Source organism: Podarcis pityusensis, assembly GCF_964106645.2.
Source record: "Podarcis pityusensis genome assembly, chromosome: 1".
In the NCBI taxonomy this organism is placed as follows: Eukaryota; Metazoa; Chordata; class Lepidosauria; order Squamata; family Lacertidae; genus Podarcis; species Podarcis pityusensis.
Window position 1 is genome coordinate 67266964 of NC_138028.1, and position 27017 is coordinate 67293980.

At 41.9% G+C, this 27017-nt stretch overlaps 1 protein-coding gene across 1 annotated transcript; it reads right to left on the reverse strand.

Annotated features, from left to right (window-relative positions):
• Positions 1 to 1479: 1479 nt before the first annotated feature.
• Positions 1480 to 25032, reverse strand: OVCH2 (ovochymase 2; the record flags this gene model as incomplete). Its single annotated transcript, XM_080998454.1, has 21 exons — positions 1480 to 2019; positions 3924 to 4089; positions 5159 to 5310; positions 5515 to 5710; positions 6287 to 6359; positions 7120 to 7306; positions 10170 to 10250; positions 10343 to 10474; positions 11317 to 11410; positions 12614 to 12744; positions 13549 to 13689; positions 14986 to 15119; positions 15219 to 15309; positions 15497 to 15520; positions 16368 to 16563; positions 17056 to 17207; positions 18030 to 18125; positions 20220 to 20392; positions 20698 to 20789; positions 22815 to 22921; positions 24828 to 25032. 21 exons carry the CDS (start codon positions 25030 to 25032, stop codon positions 2000 to 2002), a joined length of 2643 nt encoding a protein of 880 aa, XP_080854580.1. The 3' UTR covers positions 1480 to 1999.
• Between the last annotated feature and the right edge of the window lie 1985 nt (positions 25033 to 27017).

The following is a 27017-nucleotide window of genomic DNA, read 5'->3' on the forward strand; positions in this document are numbered from 1 at the left end:
AGTTAGTGAAGTATTTATTTTTCTTGTTGGGAAGATGGCAGCTGCCCCCCCCCCCCCCACTGCCTTCCCTTGGTTACTGCCATGGTCCACGGGTTGGCAGAACCGTGAGGAGGCATTGGAGGGACCTGGGTAAAGTTACTAGAATCTACCATGCAGCTTTTTTGAGGGGGGGGGAGAGTGTTAAGTTGTGGGTGAACATATCAGAGGACACAGCGATTCTTCAAACAGCTCTTGTTTATTCACAGGCCAGAACAGAACTGAACTGAAGGGCTCAGCCAGCCTGCTTATATAGAGCTCCACTAGAACACAACAGTAACCATTTTCTGTAACTATCCAATCACTGAACGCCACTTTCGATCCCTTATTTGCATATGTGGACCTGAGTGAAAACTATCTACAGTATCCCCCTGCTGGCCCAGGGTGAGAACTTCAGTACATAACAGGGAGGCGATTGTTCTTAATTTTCATTTTCCAATACACAAAAAAACCCATAATGACAACAGAAAAGAGCAAAGGAAGGAAGGATGTGAGGAGTGAGTATTCCCAAAACAGCATTATGGTTCCAGGCAATCACCCTTCCTGAACATAATATCCAAGAATGTTTTTCCCAAAGGAATCCATGGGAAGAGGGCGGCTGCCAATCATATTCCTTTGCTTGAGCATATTCAATAAATGGATGCCAAACTATAGAAAAGTTGTCCTTCACTTTTGGGTGTATGTTTTGTTAACTTTCCCATTAATGCAATGGTCCAGAACTGGAGGTCCCAATAGTTTTGCAAATCTGCAGCAGACTTCCAGTGCTTGGCCACTGTGAGCGTGGCTGTTGTGAGCAGGAATCGGAGTAGCTCTTTATTAGAAACCTCAGTTTCCAAACCATCACATAAATATTAAATGTCCATCATTGGTTCCATAGGAGAATGCACCATGTGATTTGATAAACTATATTTATTTGTATTTTTAAAAAAATTAGTAAAGATTCAGGAAAATTACAGAAGTATGGAAGGATCCTGGACGTATATTAGGATCTTGGGATAGGAGGAATCCGTGGTGTAGTAGTAAATTATGAACAGCTGAAACTCTTCATGACATTCCCCTCCAAGATATCCCCCCCCCCCAGTCAGGTCCCTTCCAAGACTCTACAAGTAAAGTTAACCAGGCAGTGCTGGCACTATGACTTCAATACCAAGTCAGGTTGTCTTACCCTCTTGCTTTGCTTAACATCCAGCCATATTAAGAGTTCAATGGTACCACCCACCCCACCCAATGACATCTACTTTCCTTGCCCCCGCTTCAAACTACAGGCAGTTGAGAGTGTGCTTTTAAAAAAGATCATACGTCCATTTAAAGAACAGTTATCTTTACTGTAAGGCTGTAGTGACCATTCCAGGTTACAGTAAATCTATGAATTATCCTTAATCTTCATTAAGTGCTTCTACCTAAGTAATCATTAAATGCACACAGAAACTTAAATATGCACACACCAATCAAACCTTTATTAATAAATGGATATCCCAATGTGAGGACAGAACAGATGTTTCCATGGGGGAGGGGTTGCAAACCTGCTTTTTTTGACTAAGACTCTGGAGCATGAAGAAAAGAAACTGAAAGTACATGTGCTTCTTCTAGATGTCTGAAAGTGATCTTACCGTCATATGGCATGATAAATTAAAAAATGCATATTAATAGATTTTTTAAAAAATAATTTATGTTACCTTACATTATAAAAAAATATTCACGTGAAACATTTCATTGGGGAAAACTCACATGCTCCCAGTAAGTTCAATGGGACTTACACCTAGGAAACTGTGCATAGAATTGCAGCAACATTATTTATAAATGGAAGTGTCCAAAGCTGCACTGATATATTTTACGCATGTGAAGGCTATGTGTTCTTCTTCTTCTTCAAATTATGAAACATGCAGTCCATGAACTCTAGAACAAAGCTGTCAAGTCACATGGTTTAGCTGTTGATTTAAATGCTCACATTCATAGAAGATCTTCATTCCTGGCTTGAGGAGTCTGCAAAAGAAGCAAGACAGTCAAGTCCAAGTATAAAACAGCCAAGAGATCATAGCCATCTAATTATAACGATGCTGTGGCAAACTTGTTATGGGCAAATGACCTAGGGTCATTTAGGTCGACCCCCACCAAGGACAGGTGCAAAAATTATGCCTCTCCACTCTGGCTCAGAGTGGCTGGGAGCCTTCCTGCCTGTCTGCATGCTCTCTGAGCTGCTCCTCCACTGCTCTGGGTGGCTGGGCAAGGGATGCAAGCTTCTCTGGGCACCTTGGCAGAGCAGTGCTATTAGAAGTGTGAGAGGAGGGAAGAAAGAATGATGGAGAGAGCCAGCAAGAGTTGCAGGAAGAGGAAAAAAGACAGAAGCAAAAGCAGTGAGTGGAAGGAGGCAGGGAAGCAGATGGACCAATGGCAGAGGAGGAGAGGAGGTGGAGCAGACCCTGATGGCCATGAAGGAAGTCACTGGCAGAGCGTGAAAGTTGACAAAAAGCAAAGTTTTTTGTTCTTTCCCAGCTTTGGAGGCACAGATATCTCCTTGTGAAAAGTGCAAGGGACTGGGGTGGGGGGGGGTGTATGTACTGATACAGCAACTTACCAAGGGTGCCAGTGAGCCTAGGTCTGCCTCTGGTTATGGGGGAAACAGCCCTCTCTAAAAATGGCTTTTAATTAAGTGCTACTTACTACCACTTGTGATGAATTCAAAAAGACCCCAGAGGTTGTGTTCCTAGCAGTTCAAAGCACTTCACACTTGTGTTCCAGTTTCAATAGGTGAACACAATTTTGTGAGTCTTGGGACCCCAGCCTAGGGTCAGTGTTGGTGCAGCCACAGTTGATTGGAAGAGATGGAGGAATAATTTTAATATACAGAACTAAGAGAGAACTGGGAAGAGGGAAGGCAAACAGGAAAAGGCCATAGGGAGGTTGAGGGAGAAATGGGGTTTTAGACAGGTGCCTCACATGGGTTAAGAACCCCTAATTAGAGTGTTTGACAAGGTGGATCATTCATGGATTAAGCCTGCATGGTATCACTGCAATAAAATACATTGGCATGGGAAATAATGTAGTCATTGCTTAACCTGATTGCCCGCTGTACACTTTCAGGTGACCAATAACCGCAAAGCAGCAGCTGTTTTGGTTCGCTTGAGCAAAACCAAGCAAGAGTATTGTGGAAGCCTGAAGGCCAATATATTGTGGAACAAGCCTTTGTGACAGAGCTAGGGTCTTCATCAACGTAAGGAGGGGCAGTCATGGCCTTACTGTAGTATGTGTGGTAGGCAGAGCGAGAGAAGGTGTTAGGAGCAGAACTGGCTCCTGCAGTAGGAGACCAGACATTTTTCAGGGCTGGACTTTGGTAATATGGCACCCTGTGAGGACAAAATTTGGCATCCCCTCCCTAAATATTCGTTATTTTCACTCCCTCCTCCCTCTTGCCTTCTGTTCTGCGCATCCATATAAATATAGGTATGATGGTGATGGTGATGGTGATGATGATGATGAAGATGCACTCCCTCTGCTCAGCATCCTGTGCAGAGGAACCCCCCTCACCCCCTAAATCCAGTGCTACGTCTTCATGCTGTCTCCCCACTTTCTGTTTCTCTCATCCAACAAGACCCTGAGTAGCCTGGTGATTCTCCAGAGGAGGTAAACACATGTGTGGTGTATTTATGTTGTCTTCTTGTGCCCAAAGACAAGAAGCACAGGACTTCGTCCCAGAGCGGGTGCATGCGGGTGCGTGTGTGCAATTACATTAGCACTGCTTCCATCTCCTCTAACACGTGCAGGGCTGCCAGTAGGTGTGTGACACTTCTATACATCCCCACATGTCTGTGGGAGCATACTGGACATTCCTTCTTAGAAAGCGTCCCTCCAGATTGGATGCTGTTGTTAAAATAAACACAGATGCCTACTGGTTCCATATATGTGATGACCAATCCAATTGGTGAAAGACGCAACATTCGTATAAACTCCTGGATAGCCAGTTCTTCCACAACCATGTCCCCAGCTTATTATTCCATTAAGGGTGTAGTAGCTTGACTCTTCTGATGGACAAACCAGTGGACCTCCTGAATCACCCTAATAAAAATGAATAGAGCTTAAAGTTAATGTATACCTATTTGTAAGTTGACGAGGAAAGATACTTTCAAGAGCCATCAGTGTGACCTCAGTTTACACATTCTGCATTTTCTAAATATTAAGGGGTATTGCTATTTGTGTCCTTACCTTCAGACTGTAGGCTGAAGCTAGCAACAAAGAAATGAATGCAGCGCCTGTCTCCTGCAACCACCACTGTTGCCAGCTTTAAGCTGCTCATTCTTTTATCATTTGCCAGCACACAGGTATGACAGCAAGTAGGTACTCAACAGAGTGAAAGATAGCAATCTATAGAGCTCTGTTTCTGGATGGTTATGGTAAGAGACACTATTGCAGAGTAAGGGAGAAGGAATTGTGACCAAAAATAATAATATTTCAGATGAGGTTTCCTGCCAACAAAACAGTTCCACTGACATTCATTCATATGAGACCCTCAAGCAGTTATAGACTAGATGCTGCAGCAAAGTGATGCTTTCCTGACTGCCTCACCCCTCACCACACCTCACTCTGAAGAAGGGCCCTCTTCCTCAGAATGAAGCAGAGCATGGCAATGTCATTGCCGCTAAGGTAACAGCAAAACTTTGTTTAAAAAAAGTGGGTAGGTGAAGGAACCACGGGAGGTGGAAATGGAGAGGCCACTAGCAGGAGAAATCATGTTGTTTAGTCGTTTAGTCATGTCCGACTCTTCGTGACCCATGAGATAGTGATTAATATCCACTGTCCTTGTTCAACAGCTTTCTCACTCATGGCTTTGCACGTGCAAAAATCAAACATGCTTACGAGATCTTAGAAAAACAGATATTTCATCTCAGCTTCTACCATGACATTAATTAATTAGAAGACCTCTCATAGGGTAAATTTGCCTACCCCTAGTTTCATTTTCCACTCTGTGTTTTAGTACTTGGTAGTTATGGCTACACAAGAACCAGAAGAAGCTTTGCCTTGGCTCTAATAAAGTTATGGGTCCCTGTTTTGCTGGGTGTTTGCAGAATTATTGCACAGACCTTGTTAATTCCTGGTTGAATAGAATACATTTACTCTGACTGCTTACTGTACACGCATCCTTTCCTCCTTCAGTAGGAAATCCGGCACAGAACATCCGCTTGTTCAGACCACCCGGATGGTTCATATAGTATTTCTGACATTCTTCAGAAACCAAAATAGGAACTTCAAGTTGATGGAGTTTTCTTGAAAGTTCTCCATCTTGAGGGGTTAAAAAGAGCACACTCAGCAAAAACTAAGATTCAGATATAAGCTCCTTAAATGTGAACTTAATTCTTTTGCAGTCCACATTTTCAGCTCATGAACCCCTCTTCTCCACTAGTCCCTAATGAAAAAGGAATGGCTAGCAATCATTCTGGCTAATAGATGAACACAAAATTCTTACTGAAAGGAAAATGCACTCACCTTCATAATGAATGCCCCAACCTGTAATGACACACACCCTGGAAGCCTCAACCTTTTCATCTTTCTCAGGTAGACACACAGGACGAACATAATGATTGAATTCTAAAGGCTCAGTGAGTTCCACCAGTGCAATGTCTGAATCTGTAGTCGTGGTGTTAAAATCTGGATGCAGAATGTATTGTTTGACCAATCTTTTCTGGAAATAGGAAAGCACAGCAGGATGATACATGGGAAGATGTCAGCAGCTCAAAGACTGCTCTACTCCTCTCCCCACCCTTTCCCCCCAACCTTATACTGTATACAACATTAAAGTGTCACATAAAACAAAACCAGTTTTAGAAAGGACTTTATGATATGAAAGTAGAGACAATGCTTGTACTATTGTAACCCAAGAAAATCCTCAATAAAAACAATTTTTACAAACACATTTCAGGTGGTTTATGCAATTGTCTGGACTCAGAATGATTGAGTATAGCGCAATCACTGTTTCAGAAAGAGAAGTTTTCTTTTTGTGATTGGCAGTCATAGAACAACATGCATACTGGTAGTAACCTATTTCACTATAAAGTCCATCATGATGATAGATAGATAGATGATAGATAGATAGATAGATAGATAGATAGATAGATAGATAGAGGTATTTGAAAATACACTTCATGTAAAACTCTTTTTCGTTTTGCTCCCACAGTCTTGGGGGAGGAGTAGAATTATTTGTGCATGTTGCGGTATAAGGACATGTTCCTTCCATAAATACAGAATAACTTGTACTAACCTGACTATTAAGCTCTTGTTCTCCGATGTCGTGAGCTCCAGCAACCACACTCCAAAAATCTCTGTATTTTCCCCTTTGCAGAGAATGTAATTGGTTAAAAACAAACCCAGAAGTTTGTTCCAACAGTGTGTACCACACATTTTCATTCAAGCATGATAATATGTTACTCCCATCCACACAGGGATTCCGAATACACACAGAATAGGAACAAATTTGATTTGTGCTGAAGTCTAAATAAAGCAGGACTTACTTCTGAGTAGATACCCACATTTTTTGTGGGTACCAGAGGAATATAAATCCTTCAGTCTCTTGCAATTTGGTATGTAGTCTGCCAAGAGCTTGCCAAACCTACACACGTTTTCATTTATCTGCATGTTTTGCTATCCCTAGTTACTCTGAGTGTGATGACTAGTCTTCAGAACTTCTGGGGTGTTACCTTCTTCGAATTCTTCTAGTATGGTGGAAAATGGGGGTTGGGAGTTCATGTTATGGGAGATAGTGACATATTTTTAAAAAATCCATAGGAGGCAGCAGCCCCTGTTTTCAAGCAGGGCATCTTCTGCATAGACATGCACAGAATTGCACTCTAAGCATGCAATCCTATATACCAGTCTTCAGCTAATGCCTTCCAGGTGGATTACTCCCATCACCCCAGCCAGCACAGTAGTCTAAATCTTCAGCAGGCTGGCAAAGGATGTTATACACACTTATCAATATGTAGTCATAAGTAGACATTCATAGGACGACACTCTAAATAATGCATTTGTTAATGTGCTTTCCAAACTGTTCAGGCGCTGTGAACTATTATTGCTAAGGCATAACATAGTACTTACATCCCTTTAAAACAGTGAGCAGCAGTCACCACCCATGTGCTTGTAAGAACTGCCCCTCCGCAGATGTTTTCTCCCAAAATCTGTATGCTTGCCTGCCAAGGCCAAGAATATGGTACAGCTTCTTCGCCTCCAACTATCCGACTGAAAAGAAACCTGGGCTGGTTGAATGCTACTCCACAAATGTCAGCTGGCAACACAGCAAAGAGGAAAAGCTATTGTACATTGCAAAAACAAAACAAAGCAACTTGTGCCTATTACGGAATAAAGCTGCCCACATATAAGTCTCACCACTCCTCCTCTCTCCCTTCTTTTCTTCCCCAACTTTATACTGTATACAACACTCAAATGTACAAGATCTGTAGAAAAGACTTTGCAACCTGAAAAAGACACAATGCACGTACTTTTGTAAACCAATAAAATCTTTAATAAAAATAGTTTTTTTAAAAGGGGGGGGGAGGAAAAAGCTGCCCACATTTGGCTGATTCTACAGAGGCAGCTTCTATTTAATTTGAAAGTCTCACTGGATTTAGTAGGACTTGCAGGCAAATTATAGGATGGCATTTCAGCAGTGGCTAATGAAGCAGTTCATTGGCCAGGACAGACAACCAGCAGCCACAGCATGGTGATGGTGGAGGAGGGAGCCTTGCCATCTCTCTCTCTCTCTCTTTTGGTTCCAGGAGCCACTACTGGTGGGAAGGAGCAGCTATCCCAGGCAAGTTTACATTTGCTGATCTTAGCAGCCTGCTTAGTCTTACAACAGGGGTCAGCAAACTTTTTCAGCCGGGGGCCGGTCCACTATCCCTCAGACCTTGTGGGAGGCCGGACTATATTTTGAAAAATAATAATGAATGAATTCCTATGCCCCACAAATAACCCAGAGATGCATTTTAAATAGGACACATTCTACTCATGTAAAAACATGCTGATTCCCAGACCTTTCACGGGCTGGATTTAGAAGGCAATTGGGCCAGATCCAGCCCCTGGGCCTTAGTTTGCCTACCCATGTCTTACACTAACATAGTAACAGCAACAACTGTTGAATTTACAGACCACTTTGCAAAATAAACCCATCAATGTAGTCAGTAAAAACAGAATTAAACACAGGATCACACATCCCAAGAACAATAAAATCAGTTAAACCAACTCTGTGTTGGTCTGACGTAGTAGAAATAATAATAAACAATTGTCCAGTAGCACCTTATAGACCAACTAAGTTTGTTCTGGTATAAGCTTTCGTGTGCATGTATCTGAAGAAGTGTGCATGCACATGAAAGCTTATACCAGAACAAACTTAGTTGGTCTATAAGGTGCTACTGGGCATTTTTATTTTTAGGTTTATTTCAACTCTAAAACAGTCAGGCTATCCATACAAATTTGAAAAACAGAACAAGTTCATCAGATATAAAACTGATCTTCCATAAAATGACTGGGATGCACCTCGGGGAAAGCCTTCGTAAACCAAAATGTCTTCCGTAGGCACCTAAACGTCATCACATGAGGTGCCTGTCTGATTTCAGCTGGTAATTGATTCCAGAGAGCTGGAGCTGCAACACTAAAAGCCCAATTTCTAGTTCAGGGTAAGTGCATCTCTGGGGCATGTGGTATTCTCAGCAATGCTCCATCTGAGGAGCGCAGTTGCCAGGGAGGGATACTGCGGACAAGACTTTATGGTGGTGCCAAGTTTTTTAGGGCTTTAAATGATCAAAGCAAAATGTGAATGGTTCCTGGTAGCTTATTGGCAGCCAGCACATCTCCTTTAGCAGAAGCATTACATGGTGTCAATGAGGTAACACAATTTAGCTACTGCATTCTGAGCCAGCAGCAGCTTCTAGGTTAAGTCAAAGGGAATCACAGAACAGAGCATCCTGCAGTAATCCAACATCACAGTGGCCAAGCCATCTCAGTCCAGGAGCAGCTGCAGCTGCCTAACCAACCAAAGCTGGCAAAAGGTACCCTTAGCCACCAAGGCCACCTGTTTTGCCAGGAGTTAAACTCAGTTCACTGGCCCTCATCCAGCCCGCAGCTGTGGTCAGATACTGGTCCAGAGCCTGCATGTCCACTCCAAGTTCAGACATTATGGAGTGATGCATCGTCAGCATACTAATAATACTTTGCTCCATATCCCCACAATGATCTTTCCAGTTGTCTTCATATAGATGTTATTTAACTCTGTGCTAAGATAGGGTCCTGCAGCATTCCATAGCATAAATGCTCCAGGGTGACTCTATGGAACCGACCCTGCAGGTAGGATCAGAACTACCATAAACTACCCTGACACCAGTTTCACAGAGCTGGTCTGGGAGGACACCATGGCCGATGGTATCACAAGCCACACTGAGATGAAGCAAAATAATTAGACTCTCCTTGTTTTTCTCCCAGTGGAGGTCATTTATCCGGGCAAGCTAGGCTGATTTGACCTCTAAACCAGGCCAGCCAGACTGAAATTGGTCAGGGTAACTCATTTCATCCAAGAATGCCTGCAGCTGTTCTACCACAACCTTCTCAGTCACCTTCCCAAGAATCGGTGTATTAGAAATTGGCCAATGACTATTTCAAGCGCTACCCCTTTCACCACGCCCTGAAGCTGCCCAAAGGTGCCCTGCTGGCTAGGTTTTGTTTACCATGATCCAGATTGAGCATGATCAAGATTCACGCTTGTTCTGCATGAACTGTGGGATCAATATCGCTACAGAGTCATACAACTTTACCCTCAAAATGTCTTATAAACAGTGGGCCACAGAGGGCTCCAAGGAAACTCTCTCAGGCACCAGGAACCTCTGAACCATTTGGAGGAGCTCCACTAGTTGGCTAGTAGAGGATGCAATGGAGGCAGTGAAGTCTGCAATATATTTTGGATTTAGGAAATTTCCTTATTAGGAAAACACATTTTCTAGCCAAACTTGGTGTGTATGTAGAATTTATAGAGTATCTAGAATACCTATAGAATATCTATATAGAATATCTATAAACCAAACCCTGGACTCCTCTCTATGTTCATTTTGCCCTTTTCCTTCTCCTACCAAAGGATACCTTCACAGAAGATGATTTACCAGGAATGTCAGTTTCATTTGAGGCATCACTTATTTCCTCCAGAAGCATTACTTCACTGCTCGAATTTGATATGTTTAGATCTAGTTTCAAAAAGAAAGAGGGGAGAGTCATTGTCAGAATTCCTCAAATCAACTTTCTTCTAGGGCTAGAATAATCCTCCATTTTCCATTACCTGCAACAGAGATGAACAAAAATCTGGCTTTGAATCCACCAAACGTCTCTGTCTCATCTGAATGAAACTTGACCAGCATGGTACTAGAGGAACTGACAACTGGTGCTGGGACAGCAAATCCACAGGATCGAGCTAAAGAAGGTAAGTGGCAAGGTTCACAGAAGAACAGAAACAACTTCCCTGCATCTCAGCATACAAAACATTAAATCAAACGGGTGTCGTAAAAAAATTGGCATCCTCTGTGCTGACAAACTCTTTATATGAACATTGGGTCAGATACCATTAAACTGATGCACCATTGAAAGTCAGTGCAATGAGTTCCACTAGTAAAACAGGGCTTCTCCCCTGCACCCTCCACAGATCTGCTCAGGGGGGTTGGGAGAACCCCCATAACAGGAGGAGAGGCAGGGGAGGAGGGGGAAAGTGCTCCGTCTATTAAGCAGAAATGCTTGCACTAAAATGCTTGCTCAGTGTTGTATTACACCCTGTGTGTTAGGTCACTGCTACTATTTCCTTGATATAAATTAAAGGAATTTGTAGAGTGAAAAAGTATAATGGACAGTTTCAGATGCTGATTAGAGGTTTCCCTGTGAGTTGTAATTATGCTATCGTGTGTGTGTGTGTGTGTGTGTGTGTGTGTGTGTGTGTAATGCAAGATTAGCCAAATACTGAAAAACAGTGTGACTACATGTGATAGCAACTGATCCCCTTGTTTAAAAGTGCAGCCTACCCCAATCACTTGCAGAAGACTTGCTCACTTGAAGTAGGGATGGGGGCCAGTTCTAAGAACCAGGTGTGTACATGGTGTGTAGTGAAACGAATCCATTTCTTGCAGCGTTGCCACGCCACCCACTACTTTCCCCCCAATTGAACTTATTTTGGGTACTGAAACCCAACTGGGAAGAAAGTAATCCTGGCAATGGACTCAAATCTCATTTAGTGCACAGCATTAGAAATAAGTATAAAAAACAAACCTATTTCATTATCCTTTGCAATATTTTCATACACTGTCACTGAGTCATAAGTGCAGCCTTCATTTTCCTCCAGTTCAAAATTTTCATATGTGAGCTTCGAAAACAAAACAAAACAAAACCAACAGCAAAAAAACCCCCTGAAGTTCATCAAACACAAAGAGGTTTAGTTTCAGATATTTTTCTTATTGGCCATAGATCATTCAGCAGTGTTACCAAGGAAACTAAATTGCTGCCCTGCCTATGGCAAGTAAGAAAATACTATTTAAACAAGGCATAGATTAATGCTGCAATAAAGGCTGGAATAAATGTGCACATGGAGCACACTTCAGATGCTTCAGATGCACATGGAGGCTTACTTCAGAATAAACACGCATAGGATTTCTCTGCACATCCCCAAATGCAAACATTATAATTTATTATAATTTACAAATCAAAGCAGATCCACAGTTTATGCTTGACTGTAGTCTACAATGCTTGCATGTATCAAAATGTGGGTAGCAACCTCTGGGGCCCCAAGGTCAAACGTCATTGTAGTCACTGGAGGCCTCCAATAAGACGTACAGATATAACGTGAATACTGGGGAGTATTAACAGATAAGACATTAATACTTGGGAGCAGAGCACACCCCAACATTTTAGAAATGCAAATTATATTGGGATACTGGTCTACGACGACATTTGTAGAAGAATGTTATGAAAAAGCTGGAGATGGTTGCTGCCAGAAAGAAAAAGAGTATACTTCATTTTCTAGTGTCTGAAATTCATATTTGGGAATGAATTATTGATTTACCACAAGAATGTAAACAGAGGAAACAGCATCACATACAACCCACACCCCTATATTACACAAATATAGCAAAAGTGTCAGTGTCACATAAAACTACACCCAAAATGTATGAATGAGTTTGAAGAAAGACAGGTTCAAAAGACACTGAAACAAGAAAGAAAGAAAGAAAGAAAGAAAGAAAGAAAGAAAGAAAGAAAGAAAGAAAGAAAGAAAGAAAGAATCCACACACAGTGGTATTCAACTAAGATTTACTTAGAGGAGGTCTATGTACATGAAGTTTTACCCTGAGTAAAACCTAGTTGAATACTGCATTTAAATGATATCCCAATGCAAGATATTATATGTTAACTAATAATATATATATTATATGTTAACTAATAATAAAACAGCACCAAAATAAGGCAGCCTCATGAGCGAAATGTTACATTGCTTGTGAAGGTTGGAATCAAACTTATGGTGTTCAGAGGAAACCCTTTGTGCTGATGCCAGTAAATCAGCCCTGCTTTGTACCTTGACCACGTGGTTTTCTGGAGCTTGAACAATCCATTGACAATCTGCCAGATTATTGTAAGCCTCGGGGTAGTGCATGCTTTGTATTGTTCCTTCCTCAAAGAGTATGGCAATTGATCCACAGCCAGAGTCTAGAAAGACAGTGAAGCAAAAGTAAAGTGAGACAATTTAAATAGTCCCTTAGCAAACTAAACCATTGAAAGCTTTTGTGGGCTCATTATGCTTATAGTAAAATATAAGGTGGTGGTTGTTTTATTTATTATTAAAGGATTTCTTCAATGGACTTCCAAGAGTCAATTTTGTAATAAGGGAACTTTCTAATTATGGGTATTTGAAGAATAGGTAGATGGTTGGGTTATGTTTGCCCTTGATTCTTATAGAGCCAACTCCCAAGAGACTGCAATCTACTCACAGAGTTAAAGACTGGCAGTGATCTACCCCCTTTTTTAGGGGTTCAGGTCAAAGTTGTTGAGCTTCTTTTAGGGAAGAGGAAAGCCCTGGATTTTTTGGGTGCAGGACAATAAATGTTGAGCTTTCTTTAGGGGAGCCAAACTTGTTGAGCTTCTTTGGGATGAGCCAGTGATCTACCAAAGACATTCAGTGATCTACCTGTTATAGAGTCATTTTTTCCTCCAGAGGTCTTCAGAGCTAAGTCTGTAAAGGACTCATGTGGTCCACTTATATTAATAATTGTGCAACTGCTCAGTTCTTCACCATCAAACACTTCTGTATTGCATCTCGACCATCAAACCCTTCTAATTGCATCTCGACCAATGACTGCTAAAGCTACAAATCATAGAATCTCCCTAGAGCACTCTCATGTAAGGACTGGTAAGGTACAAAAAAAGTATCACAATCAATAAAGTAACAGATCTAGTGCCTGTAATCCATATATCTTGGCCTCTCATATATTATTAGAAATTATCAATACTTACCTTGAAGAGAAGCTGGCTCAATAGTTTGGTATATCATAGAGAACCCAGATCCATGTTCTTTGTTATCAGATACAAATTTTAGCCTTAGGCTATTGGAACCAACCAAAATCGGTAACGGGGGCTCCTTGCCACAGAATTTCCCTGAAAGACGTTAATTTTATCAATGTAATTTTCCTAATATTTACTGAGTGGTTCTGCTAATGTGAGAAGAACCTGCTTCTGAATAGGTATGCTTAGGACCATAGTATTCAAGCCAGTGGGGTGTGATCAGTGGACTAGGAAGACTAGTCCCCTAAATGTTCCCCTGGGGCCTCCTTCCTAAAATCCAGGAAGCTTCTGTCTGGCTTAGGGAGAGAGGTACAATGCTCCGATGAGTTCAAGAGTCCGCCTCTGCCATCTTCCCAAAGCCCACCCAGCTTGGGGAAGAAGGCAGGAGAGCTCCAGCATACTGTCAGAGCACTGGCACCTCCTTCCCAAAGCCTGGGATGCTTCTGTCCAGGTTAGGGAGAGAATCACAATGCTTGCACAATGTCAGGATGTTGGGGCATCCCACACGCAATATCCCCCTGCCCCCTGTCACCTTTGCAAGCTGGCCCCTCTGGCCCTAACTGTTCCCTTTCAAAAAAAGTCACCGCACACCACTGATTCAGTTTAATTTACAACAACAATGTGTAACCTGGTGGCTATATAAGATCCAGAAGGAGAAGAGTCAACCCAAAAATGCTTTAATATACGTCAGGCTCGACCTAGCATTTGTATCCAGATTTCAGCTGTGTTTATTGCGGGCATCTTAGCAGCAAAGCTTGTTTTGGGTGTCTGCCCCCCAAAACACCTCTGAATACTCAGCTCTGTCTAACTGTCTGGAGCATCATTACACATGAAATTCCAAAATCCCTTCAGAAAGGAAAAGCAAGGTCAGGATCGGGCCATCTCAAGCAAGAATGTGGGCAAGGCAGATGAGATAGGTGGATAACTCTTTCCTGTCTTCATTATCCTCTGCTCAGCTGGCCATGCACCATTTTCAACTGCAACTTTTGTCAACGAGAAAGTGAGTTCAGTCAATGTGGGTGAGGGCCCTCCAACATCAATGAGGGAAAGCAAAGAGCAACTCCTCTATATTTGTACCCTCCCCATGGCTGTTGGGCAGGGGTGGCCTCACTCAGTGTCAGGCATACTGGGAAGCAAAACACTACTATGGTAGCCAAGACTTCAGAGGAAAATACGGGTGATTTTTGTGTCCATGCCACAAAGTTCCCATAGGTGAAATTCCTGTTTGGACAGGTCATTAATGCACATCATGTGTTCACTTCAGTACGGCATGTGCTGGCACCAAATTTTGATATCATATCCAACTTTTCAACTATACAAGAACCACCTGCTTTTCATTTGGGAAAAAGTGCAGCCTGGTGCCTTATATATTTTGAAGAAGACACTCACCAAGGAGCCTATCATCCTTAGAAATCACTGACAAGGCATCATAGTCACAGTACATATCGGATTCCACATCAAAGCGGGTAAAATTCAGCAGTATATGCATTCCTTCTGGGACGAGCAGAGTCCAAACGCACAACCTGGATTGATGCACAAGGACTGAATTCTAGTTGGCAATCAGTAAAGCACAGGTGCATGATACCAGGTACAGTTTCTGAAAAGGGACTTCAGCTACTCACTGGTTGTCCTGGTAAAAATGCTTAGGATGATCAGGGAAAACAAGCTGTCCTTCATTACCAGGGAGTTTGCCATCTTGCACACTGCATGATGCTGTGATGTGGATATGAAGATATCAAGATTTATTGGTCTAACAGATATGCAGTGCAAAGACAGACAAAACTAAGCATGACGAAAATAATCATCTCTAACCCATACTTTTTAATCATACACAAGAAATCTTGGACTCTGCCAGTACATACTTAGTTCAGGAAGGCGTTTTCCAGCACATTATACTCACCTATAGAGCTTTTCATTCTGATATCTAATTAAAAAGGAAAAGAGAAATATCCTAGTGAAGAACTATTAATGTTATGGCAAATCAGAAATGTAATAATGAATTTGTAACATCCAAACATCCATTGCACCCTTTGGGCCTGACTCCATATAACAAGGATGTCCTAAGCAGGCTTCCTCAAACTCGGCCCTCCAGATGTTTTGAGACTACAACTCCCATCATCCCTGACAACTGGTCCTGCTAGCTAGGGATCATGGGAGTTGTAGACCAAAAACATCTGGAGGACCAAGTTTGAGGAAGCCTGTCCTAACAACTGTATTGGAACAGTTCTAAGTGGAATTCACAGCAGCTGTCATGACAGTAAAGCTGCTGAAATCAAACTGATAATAATAATTTGTAATATTTTTATTATTTGTACCCTGCCCATCTGATAGGGTTGCCCCAGACATTCTGGGCAGCTTCCAGCATATATAAAAACATAAGGGACTGTATTATCTGCCATACAACCCAGTCAAAGCTGCAATTATTAGCTTTACAGAATAATCAACTTCCCCATATCACCCTAACAGGTTAAGTTTTTCTGTCGGGTTGGCAGCGTTGAAGAAAAGATTTAGGGTTGTTGCCGACAAATTAATCCTGTTCACGCAAGGACTTCCATTTGTGCAATGGAACTTCCATTCCCTTTCCTCCCCCCTCCCCCAAATGGTCCTGGGGCTTTCTCTAACCTTCTGCAGTAGATTTCAGGGAGATGCAGGAAGAGGAGAAGGAAAGGGGCTTCCACTGCAGAAGTGATAATCCTTGTGCAAATGGGAAAACTTTGCTGGATACACGCCTTAATATGTGAATTAGGCAGAAGGTGATTAATATTGACTACCGGTGTCGATATGTTGCTGAATCCAAGGGAGCACCTTGGTAAGGTCTGTAAAAACTCCTGGTGTTCCTCTTCTGTTATACTTTTTTTTTAGGTTTTGCATCCAGCCGCGAGCACACCCATAGCCCCATGAGGTCACCCCAACCAGGGTCCAAGAACCATGCTCACGCATGCACACCAGAGATCCCCCAGAGTCACCCTGCAGGGAAAAATAAACAGATCCAAATGAGACATATATAAAGCACTGCATGCGAGTATTTTAAGAGATCCTTCAAAAGTACATCCTGCAGTTGTCCAATGGACAGGACTGCCCCTGCCATGTGGCAGTTTGAAGTGATCTGTTTAAGGCAAAGCTATGAGGATGGGGAACAGGAACAGAGGAAGGCAAGAATTTATGTCTGAACGCTACAGATGTTTTCATAGCATTGGCTGTACCAGTGGGATGGGACACCATTTGAATTTCGCTTCAGGCAGCAAAATATTTTGGGCCTCAAGTGCTTGTGACAGACTGCTGCTTCATGAAAAGGAGTCTAACAGCGGGTGTCGAGAGTGGAACCTGGGATCTTCTGCATGAAAAGTATGAGCTTCATCTCTTTGCTCTGTTCTTCCTCCTGGAAAGTTCCCCCGCCCCATCACAGAGACAGAAAGGCAGGCAGGTAGATGGGAAGAAAAGGCTCTTCATTTTACCAACCTGGCAGGCATCCTTTCCACCATCTGGAAACCCAGCACACATTAGAGTGTCACCCCGAACAGGTTTCTTTAAAGTTGACAATGCTCTAGAACATTCGCTGTGGTCTAGGATGGGCAACTCCACTTCATGCAGGACTTCAGGGAGGATACCATCTAGAAAACAAGCACACCAAAGGAAACAGTTTTATAGCAAGTTACACTATTGGTCCATTTATTCTGACAGCAGCTCTCCAGCACCTCAGACAAAGGTCTTCCCCATCACCTATTGCCCCACCTTTCATTTCTTTTAACTGGTGATGCCAGGGCTAGAACTTGGAAGACCTTCTGCATGACAAGCAGGTGCTTTGTAACCAAGATATGATCCTTTCCACAAAATGCCCAAGGCAGACAGCGAATAGTGTTGGTGGAGGAACAGTTCATTGGAGCGAGGGAGACAATAATTTTTTCAGCCATTCATTCAATGTGGCTGCCACAGAAAAATATGCCAAGTGACACTACAGGAAGTAGAGCCAAGGCGAATTTTGGAATATTCAGTGTGAGGTCATTGGACATTGCGGGGGGGGGGGGGATATAGTTATGTCCTTCCAAAAATAAGCACAGGCTTCTGAATATCTCTTTACAGCAGTATCCAGTATTTGCTCACTAAGAAGCTTTAGTAATGACATCAATCTGGAGTTGAAAGTTGTACACTGGAAGGAGAAATGTTTCCCCAAAGCTCCTTAATTGTGAGAAGGGTCACCTTTCTTGAGCCTCTTCAGTCTGTCATTGCTTCTCTCTTCTCTGCTGTAACAGCTTCAAAACCACTCCCCCCCCCTCTCATTTATTATTGTATCTTTGTTTCAGCATATGGGAAGTCTTAACCAATTAGGGATTGTGTTGCAAAGGGATGAATCACAAAACATCAACTCGCATCAAAAAAATTTACACAGCTGCTTTGATATGGCCGTGCTTCCAAAAATAATAGCTTAGGCTTACTTTCTCTTAGGCGACCCCAGCCAGAAGTGACACATATATATCCTGGATCGAACGTTTCATTGGGTTCAGGAAGACATACTGGCCCAACTGTTGAACCTGCCATGAACACAGTAGCATACTGGAATATTAATGTGTGACATATTAGAATAATGTTAATTTAAGTCCCAACCCTTTTGAGCTCCAAATTAAAAGCAACATCACACAAACTGTTAAACTTTTTGGTTTTGTGTGCTTCTCAAATGTGTGTAACTCAGAAAAACCTGAATACAAGCCCTTTCTTTCTCTCATCCATAAGCAAGCCACAAAAAAATACAGTTCTATAGGACCATAAAGATTACTGCAAGATCCCCACATCTCTCAAGTCCCAGTCCCATACAGCAGTGTGTGAGCCATTTCCCCATGATGTGACCCCACTTTGCTTAGAAAATTGCCTTATACCACATTATTCTACTGGTTTATCTAGCTTCTGGCTGTGTGTGACTTTAAAGCACATCCATAGTGCATTTCCTGCCCCCCACCCAAGAATTCTGGGCACTGTCATTAGTCAAGTGCTGTTGGGAATTGTAACTTGTGAATGCCCAGAATTATTTGAGGGAAAGAATTTTAAAGGTATTGGGTGTAACACAGTTTTAATATTGTCTACAGTGACTGGTGGTGCTCTCTCCAGGGATTCAGGACACAAACAGTAGTTACTAGACCTTTGCAGCCCTTGCAGTGGGAGCTATGCTCTGAATCCACCGGTTAAATGGGTGGAAAAAACACAATTATCAAGGACATAGAAGATCAAGTCTTGCTGAAGAAGGATCAGCATGGCTTCTGCAAAGCTAAGTCCTGCCTCGCTAATCTTTCAGAGCAAGTATAAGGAAACATTGTACAGTAGGCTACATTCTAATCACCCCAAAGCCAGAGGTTACTACACACACTCACATCCAGGCCAAGCACGGGACATTATCTACACAGCTATCAAAGGAGAGGTTGTCTTGTTCATCCCAGTGAGAGAGACAGAGAAGGGGAGATGGGATATGCAGAGCAATCATATTTAGAAATAAAAAGGTAAAGGTAAAGGACCCCTGACAGTTAAGTCCAATCACAGACGACTGTGGGGTTGCGGCGCTCATCTCGCTTTACAGGCCGAGGGAGCCGGCGTTTGTCCGCAGACAGTTTTTCCGGGTCATGTGATCAGCATGACTAAGCTGCTTCTGGCGCAACGGAACACCGAAACCAGAGCAGTGCATGGAAGCGCTGTTTACCTTTCCCGCCAGATGTGCTTTCGAACTGCTAGGTTGGCAGGACCTGGGACTGAGCAACAGGAGCTCACCCCATTGTGGGGATTTGAACCACCGACCTTCTGATCAGCAAGCCCAAGAGGCTCAGTGGTTTAGACCACAGTGCCACCCGCATCCTATTTAGAACTACTCAGAAGTAAATCTCACAGAGTACATCTGTGAAACTGCCTCCTTGAGAAGATCACTGTACCAGCTGCTGCTGCTGTTGTTTTTTAAAGACCTCAATATTTTTTTATTACCGTTTGTGTTTGTCTGAATTGTATTGTATGGAGTGGGGAAACAGCCTCCTGCTAGTCCTTTTAAGTGCATGGCTTTACATGTTGACATTATGGTTATTGTCTTCCAGCTCTGCTTGTGGGCTTCCCAGAAGCATTTGCTTAGCCACTGTGAGAAACAGGATGTCAGATTCTGTGGTTTGATCCAACAAGGTTCTTTGGGGGGGGGGGAGACACCTGCTTTGCAAGATCTCTCTCCTCTTTGCTTCCTGTACTCTCAATTCAGCACACTAGAGAGAGATTGTGAGAAATTACTTGGTGGGCATGCCAGTACTTTCTTTATTTGCCACATTTTTCTTGGCAGCCGATTTGGCAATGGCCACAGCTTGATTCATGACCAAGTCACATGGCCCAACTGGCATGCTGAGAGTGGTTGAGTTGTAAAGCTGGTCATATGGCAAATCAATCACACTACACTCGCCTTGAGAAACAAATTAATCTACACAGTCCACAATATCCCCTTCAATTTGGTCCTAGGAGTTCTCCTGAATAAAGCAATGAAAAGGCACCAGTTCTGGCAATGAAATTTGTATCTGTGTGATTCACCTATGCTTTCTGATAATAAATTATTTTCCCTTGAGTATTACAAATAATGTTTATAACAGGCAGGTAATTGTAGACAAGATTACCATATTTAAAGTGACCGTTCATTCTCAGAAGGGCAATGTCATAATCCATTGGTTTCTTCACGTTAAATTTTGGGTGTCTGGTGATAGATTTTACATGTAGGGTTTGCTCTTCCTGCTCTTTCTGGCGCAAATTATGCTCTCCAGCAGTTACGGTCAGTGAACCAAGCAGGTATCTGCATAGTGGTAGAAAACCATTATAAAAAAAGGGGGCGGAACTGATTTTCATCTTTTGAAACAAAGCCAAACAAAATACAGAAATAGCATCACATAGCACCAAACCCTAAATATTTCATTTATGCATTTATATTTATTTTATGACTTTATATACTGCCCTTCAGTAGCTGCTTTCAGGTGCAGTGCACATTTTTTTTAAAGCTATGAAAAATATATAACAAAACAACAACCTGGAATTTTTGGCCTTCAAGTGAAATTCCCCATCTGCACCTGCTTACAAAAGAATGGAATTCTCTATCTGTACCTGCTTACAACGCAGTGAGCAGCTGTGATTATCCACTGAGAGGAAACAAGGGTTCCTCCACAGAAATGACGATTATTTCGTTTCAAGGAAACCTGTGCCATAAAGAGAACATGTCACATTAGAAAATGCAAACCTTTTCTTATCGCATCTGCAAAAGCAAGACAGAAAACAGAAGAGACGCCATGCATGTCCCAACATGGTGATTGTTGGCATTCACATTTGAATGTTTACAATCCTGAATGAATTTTGCTAATGTCTGAAAATAGGGGGGGGGGGGTGTATGCACGCACGCGCGCACACACACACACACACACACACACACCCCAAATTACTAGGGATATGCAGCAGTAGTGAATGCTAACTATCACATTCTCCTATAGAACTCTTAGTTTTCAGAGCTTCTCAATATCTGTCTTGCAATGCAAACATTCACATGCAAAGAAGTGATAAGTAGACAGTACTAAAATCATCCTGCCACCTTAGTATTTTTCTCCCTCCCTCTCTCCCTAAGTTACAGTGAATGTCTACATTTACATGTTAACCTTCATGCTCATCATATCTTAGTCGTTCCCTGTAGCAGAAAGAATGAGGGGAAGGGGAAAGGAGACAAAATAAGTATTATGTGGAATATTGGAACCAGAAGTACTGTTGGAGATTCCCATAGAAGCCTGTGTCAAAGTTGCCAGGCATGTGGGGGGTTTTTTATTTATTTTAGGAAACTTCAGATAAATGGTCCAAGGAGGCTTGGTGAAGCAGAAGGTGACTCATTCTCAGTCCCTTCTCTAGCTAGAAGGAGGCAGCAAGCTAGTTGAGAACAGAAAACAAAAGAAGCATTCTGGGGCAATCAGATTACAAGACACATACATAGAAGCTGGAAAAGATCAAGGCCTTTTGGGCTTTTGCTTCTTTCTGGAGATCTGATGTGGAGAAGCAGTCTTGGCTATCATCTGTTTAAATACTTAAGCTGTGTCTCCCCCTATGTTCTACTTGTATATCTGCAAAATTCAAATATTACAGGGCACTGATTAAAAAGAAACACTTCTTTTACCACTGATTTTTGATCTGAAAGATCTGTTTAAATAGTAGACCATATACTCTTACAGACTCCCTTTCACTGAAAATTAAGGCTACAATCCTAGACCTTGTTTACTTGGGTGTGAGCACCATTAAGCTCAATGGGTCTTACTTCTGAGTAGACATGCTTAGGGTTGTATTCTCAGCGTATCTTCCGATGGGGCTTCATAGTATTTATTTTTTTATTAAATTTATATCTTGCCCTTCTTCCCAAAGGGAGCTCCAGGTAGCAAACAAGTGACTGAACAACAAAAACATATTAAAAACTAAGCAAACTTCAGATTGCAACCTTTAATTCAGTTTCCACGGACAAACTTTAATGCAAAAGGACTCAAGTTCAATCCCGGGAAGCTGCAGGTAAAAAATTTCAGCTAGGCAATATGAAAGATCCCGCCTGAGACCATGCAGATCTGCTGCCAACATAGATAATACTGGACCAATGGACCAATCATCTGGCTCAGTTTAAGGCAGCTTCCTATGTATGTCCCTAGAAGCATGAAGAGGTCAAAATACGTTTTGGGCAAGGGCAAGCTTTGTCCCACCTGTTGGATTTCTGAAAGAGAAATAAAGGTCTATTTCTCATCAGGGAACCCCAAGCAAAGGGTGTTTTGAGGGCACGAATTACTTTTCCTGAGATAGGCCATTGCTTATGGGTTTGAAGCTATTGTTTGAATTTTCCCAAATGGTAGGCCTGTCGCAGTTTCTTAAAATCACTCCTGCTTTGTAGGCAATATATGAATCACAACCGTTTTCCAGCAACCAAGAGAGAATGGAGATTGTTCTTGCCACCTGCAAGCAATACCCTGGTTTTTGGTGTGTGTCTCCCCCCCACTTCCATGATAAGCTAGGCCAGCCTTCTGCAAAAGTCTACTGACTTCCAGATGTTTTGGGCTACAGTTCCCATGAGCTCTAGTCAGTATGGCCAATTGGCAGGGATGATGGGAGCTGTAGTCTGAGACATCCAGCAGGCACCAGGTGGAGGAAAGCTGAGCTGGAGACCTTAGATCTTGGACTAAAGATGTAACTGGGAGGGATATGCTCACCTGCCATGGGTGAGAACCTTGTTGCACCTGCGTCCCGCCAACAATCCGAGAGAGATAGCTATAAAGATGCCACGAATTTGCGTCCACTTTCTGCCCACACTTGGAATCTGAAAGGCATAAAAAAAAGAGACAAGAGTGCAGAAAATGGAGGGGGAGGACAAGACAGCTGGATGTCATTCTCCAGTTTTTTCCATAAGATGCCAAATAACTTTTCACTTCCAGATGGTACTAATTGAAGTTTTCCCATTAATATCTAATAATTTATATTATTACTAATCTTAGGCTCCAGTTACAGATGGGTAGCCGTGTTGGTCTGCCATAGTCGAAATAGAAAAATTCCTTCCTGTAGCACCTTAAAGACCAACTAAGTTAGTTCTTGGTATAAGCTTTCGTGTGCAAGCACACTTCTTCAGATACACTTATCTGAAGTGTATCTGAAGAAGTGTGCTTGCACACGAAAGCTTATACCAAGAACTAACTTAGTTGGTCTTTAAGGTGCTACAGGAAGGAATTAATCTTAGGCTGTTATCCTTCATCTATGTATGTCAGAGTAATCCCACTGAACTCAGTATAACTTATTTCTGAGTAGAGAAGGCTTGCACTGCAAGTCACTATGAATGCAGTGAGTAAAACTCAAGTTACTAGCAAAAACAATCAACACTCAAGGTTCTAAATTTGAGAAGTGCACTCAGACTTTGTGTTCTCATTCTGCTGGTTGACCTTTGCAAAGAAAAATAGCTCAAGATATATGTGTATGTTTAACATACATAGCAACATCTGTGCACAGTCAGACCTCTATAGAAATGGTCTTATTGGGATTTCAGATGGACTACCTTTATCCAGCAGGGGAATAAAAAAGAGAACCCAGGCTTCGGGGTGTGTTTGTCATAGCTTATTTTGGAAACATACACAGTGGTTAACAAGTTGCATTCTCATGCCAAATAGAAGTGAAATATCTTCACAGAAGTGAAATGGAAGTGAAAAGTTTGCTATAGCTAGAAACCACTGTGAAGTTATAACAGATTTGGCTTTATCAAAGGTCCAGCAGCACTTTTGTTTGCCTCTATGGCTTCTATCTATCACATAAACATAAAAACTGATATATGAATAAGTAAAGTTCAGAAAAATATATTCATTGCTGTCATACAAAGTTTCATGAATAGACTATGTCCAGGATCATAAATGAAGTATGCACTATAATACATTTGTTATTGTTTAAGAAGAAACAAGTGATTTCACTGTTTTGATGCATGAATTCCACATGGTGACTCTTCTGAAAAAATTATATACAATACAGGCCTGTCCAAAGTTTAAAAAAAGCTCAACAACTTCAATCCTAAAGAAAAGGTTAACAACTTTGGTCGGCCCTCACGGCCCTTCACTTCATTAAATCTGGCCCTCTCTGAAAACAAGTTTGGACACCACTTATACATGCAATGGCCTGCTTTTCTTGCATTACATTATGCATGTAGCTGCTGTCACAGGGCATCTGAATCCGCATCTGAATCAACTCTCAGTTTTGTCAGTCAATAAATAGCCATTTGCTCCTTAGGCAAGGCAATTTGGACTAGGGGAGGGAAATCACTACACCCCATGCAGAAGAGCTGCAGCTGGGATGAAATTGAGAACTAAAAAAAAAAAAAGCTTCTAGATTGCTGCTATTTTTGAGTGGGATTCAATCACACGGGCAAATTCAGGTTTCACACTTATAATGGATTGGAAAGTCTTGCACAACAAACCCACTTCCTCAAAAGACTGAACTTTCTGCAGTAAGGAAACCGATGGGGAAATGCACTGGAAAATGTGAAATGACATTGTGTCGATGCAAGTGTTCTCAAACCTCCACACAAATGGATCAAAATGAATGCTCATTAAACAGCCAACGTCTGATCTCCCTCAAAACAAACCAGGCTGGAGGCACTCCGAGCGAAGATAACATCTATTAATCATGCGGTAATATGGATCCATGCCGTTAGAAAACATTTAAAGACAAGCACGAAATCATAGCCATACCTTGTTGATTAGACATTGGTGCAGAGCTTCCTTCTCTAAGATACACTGTCCCAAGCATAAGTAACAGCAGATCGCCCGAGGACACTGGCATTTTCAGGCTGTAAGTGACTAAGTTAAACAGAGTGGAGAACTTTATAGGAGCAAAGAAGAAGCTATAACACAGTGGGAGAGCAGTAGCAGCATAATTAAAGTGTAGGTTACTCATTAATCCAGCTGTAAAGCTTTTAACCAGGCATTACTAAATTTTCCCACATTTAACCAAGCATGATTCCTTTTCAGTTCTCAAGGGACTGTGGGTTTAAAACAAAAGCCTGCTAAATACTGAGTTTGACTGTCTCAAGAGATCAGCCTATACATTAAAAAGAACAATAAATGCAGGAACCCCCCCCCCCCCGGCTGGTCATCACACAAAGTCCTTTACCAGCTTAGCTGATTATTTAGAACTCCAGTTTAATTACAGCTGTTTCCAAGGCTATCTGCATCTGATTTCTTTCCTTCTTTTCTTTAATAGATTTGAGAGCAAAATAACACTCTATGTTGACACCACAACCCAGATTAATTTACTAGGGAACCTAATATGATTGAATCCACTTGAACTTATTTGATCCACTAATCCACTTCAGCTTGTTTGGTTAAATATCTCATCCTAGGAGCACATTTTCAATAAAACACAGTTGCTAGTTCTGCTATATTTATGCATGGATGGCATGAATGTTGTGCAAAATTACAAGATAAAGCCTTCAGCTGCACAGAAATTATAGCCTAAATAAAGGAATATAGAACAGCTGGAGAACCAGTGTAGTAAAGTGGTTAGCATAATGGATGATGACTTGGGAAACCAGGGTTAAAATCCACACTCAGCAATGGAATTAACCTGGCAAGTTAGGGCCAGTCACTATCCCTCAGCCTAATCTAGTAGTAGTAGTAGCAGCAGCAGCAGCAGCAGTAGTATACTGCCCTTCACCCATAGATCTCAGGGCAGTTCACAGCATAAAAGCACAAGATAAAAACACAATATACATAATAAAAACAATAACAAATGAAACCAATAGCCCCCTCCTCCAACTCACCAAGTTGCTGTAAGGATAAAATGGGGAGCGGAAGAATCATATATGCCACCTCCTCAGAGGAAAAGTGAGATATAAATGTAATAAAGTAATATAAATAGCAAATTTAAAAATACAAATGAAACAATCCAATTACAAAAAAATAATAATACAGCAGTGGTTTAGAGCCCAGTTCACAGAACTTTTAATGAAGTGCAGCTTGAAACAAATACGTTTTTAACGTCTAGTGAAAACTTCTTTATGAGAGAGTTCCAAAGTACAGGGCCTCTGAAAAAGTAGCATCTTTAATGTGCACCAATCTGTTTGACCTTGACAGTGCAACTTAAGGACCAGCTGGATTTGATTGGAAGAAAGCAGTCCTTCAAATCACCTTTAAACCAGCCTAAACAATTTTTATTATTATTATCATCGTTATAAAAATACTCCTAGTTACCAATACAACCAGCGCATCCACAGATAGCATCAAGTCCAGGAGAACCCTCAGGCTGCAGACTTAGTGGAACCCAATCCAGGTCAGGTTGCAAGTCTCAGATCAGAACGCTTCCCAGCCCAAAATATTTAACTGGATTAAGCTTCAGGTTTTTCTCTCAGAAATGAACAAAGCAGTTTCTAACTTTTCCTAGGATTATAAAACAAGGTGTTTTTAGGGTCTGGTCCATTGATGAGACACTATAAAAAGGACCTGAAATCCCATGAAAACCACTGCAATTGTAAGAGGCCAGGTTTCTCTTCAAAAGGCAATGTGCAAAATTTCAGAAATGCTGACCTTTTAAAACTCCCAGGCATTCTTGCAATATAAACTATTTATAGAGCAGGACGTCACAAGGCATGTACCTCCTAGGATTCCTTGGCACCATGAGTTTTAAAACTTTCCAGAAAGATAACTGAAGCTCTCCTGGACTATTTTGTACATACTTCAATGATTAATTTTTTTAATAGTATTTAAAATGCATCGTTTCTCAGTCTGTCTTAAGAGCTTGTGTCAAGTGAAGTCCACGGCCAGTAACTGCCGCTCTCTGTGCCTGGTGCTTGTTTCCTGCTAAGGCAAGATGGGGAACTTCAGGCCTGGGAGACCAAATGCATCCAGGCATCTTTATCTGGCCCTTGGACCTCTCCACAAGCC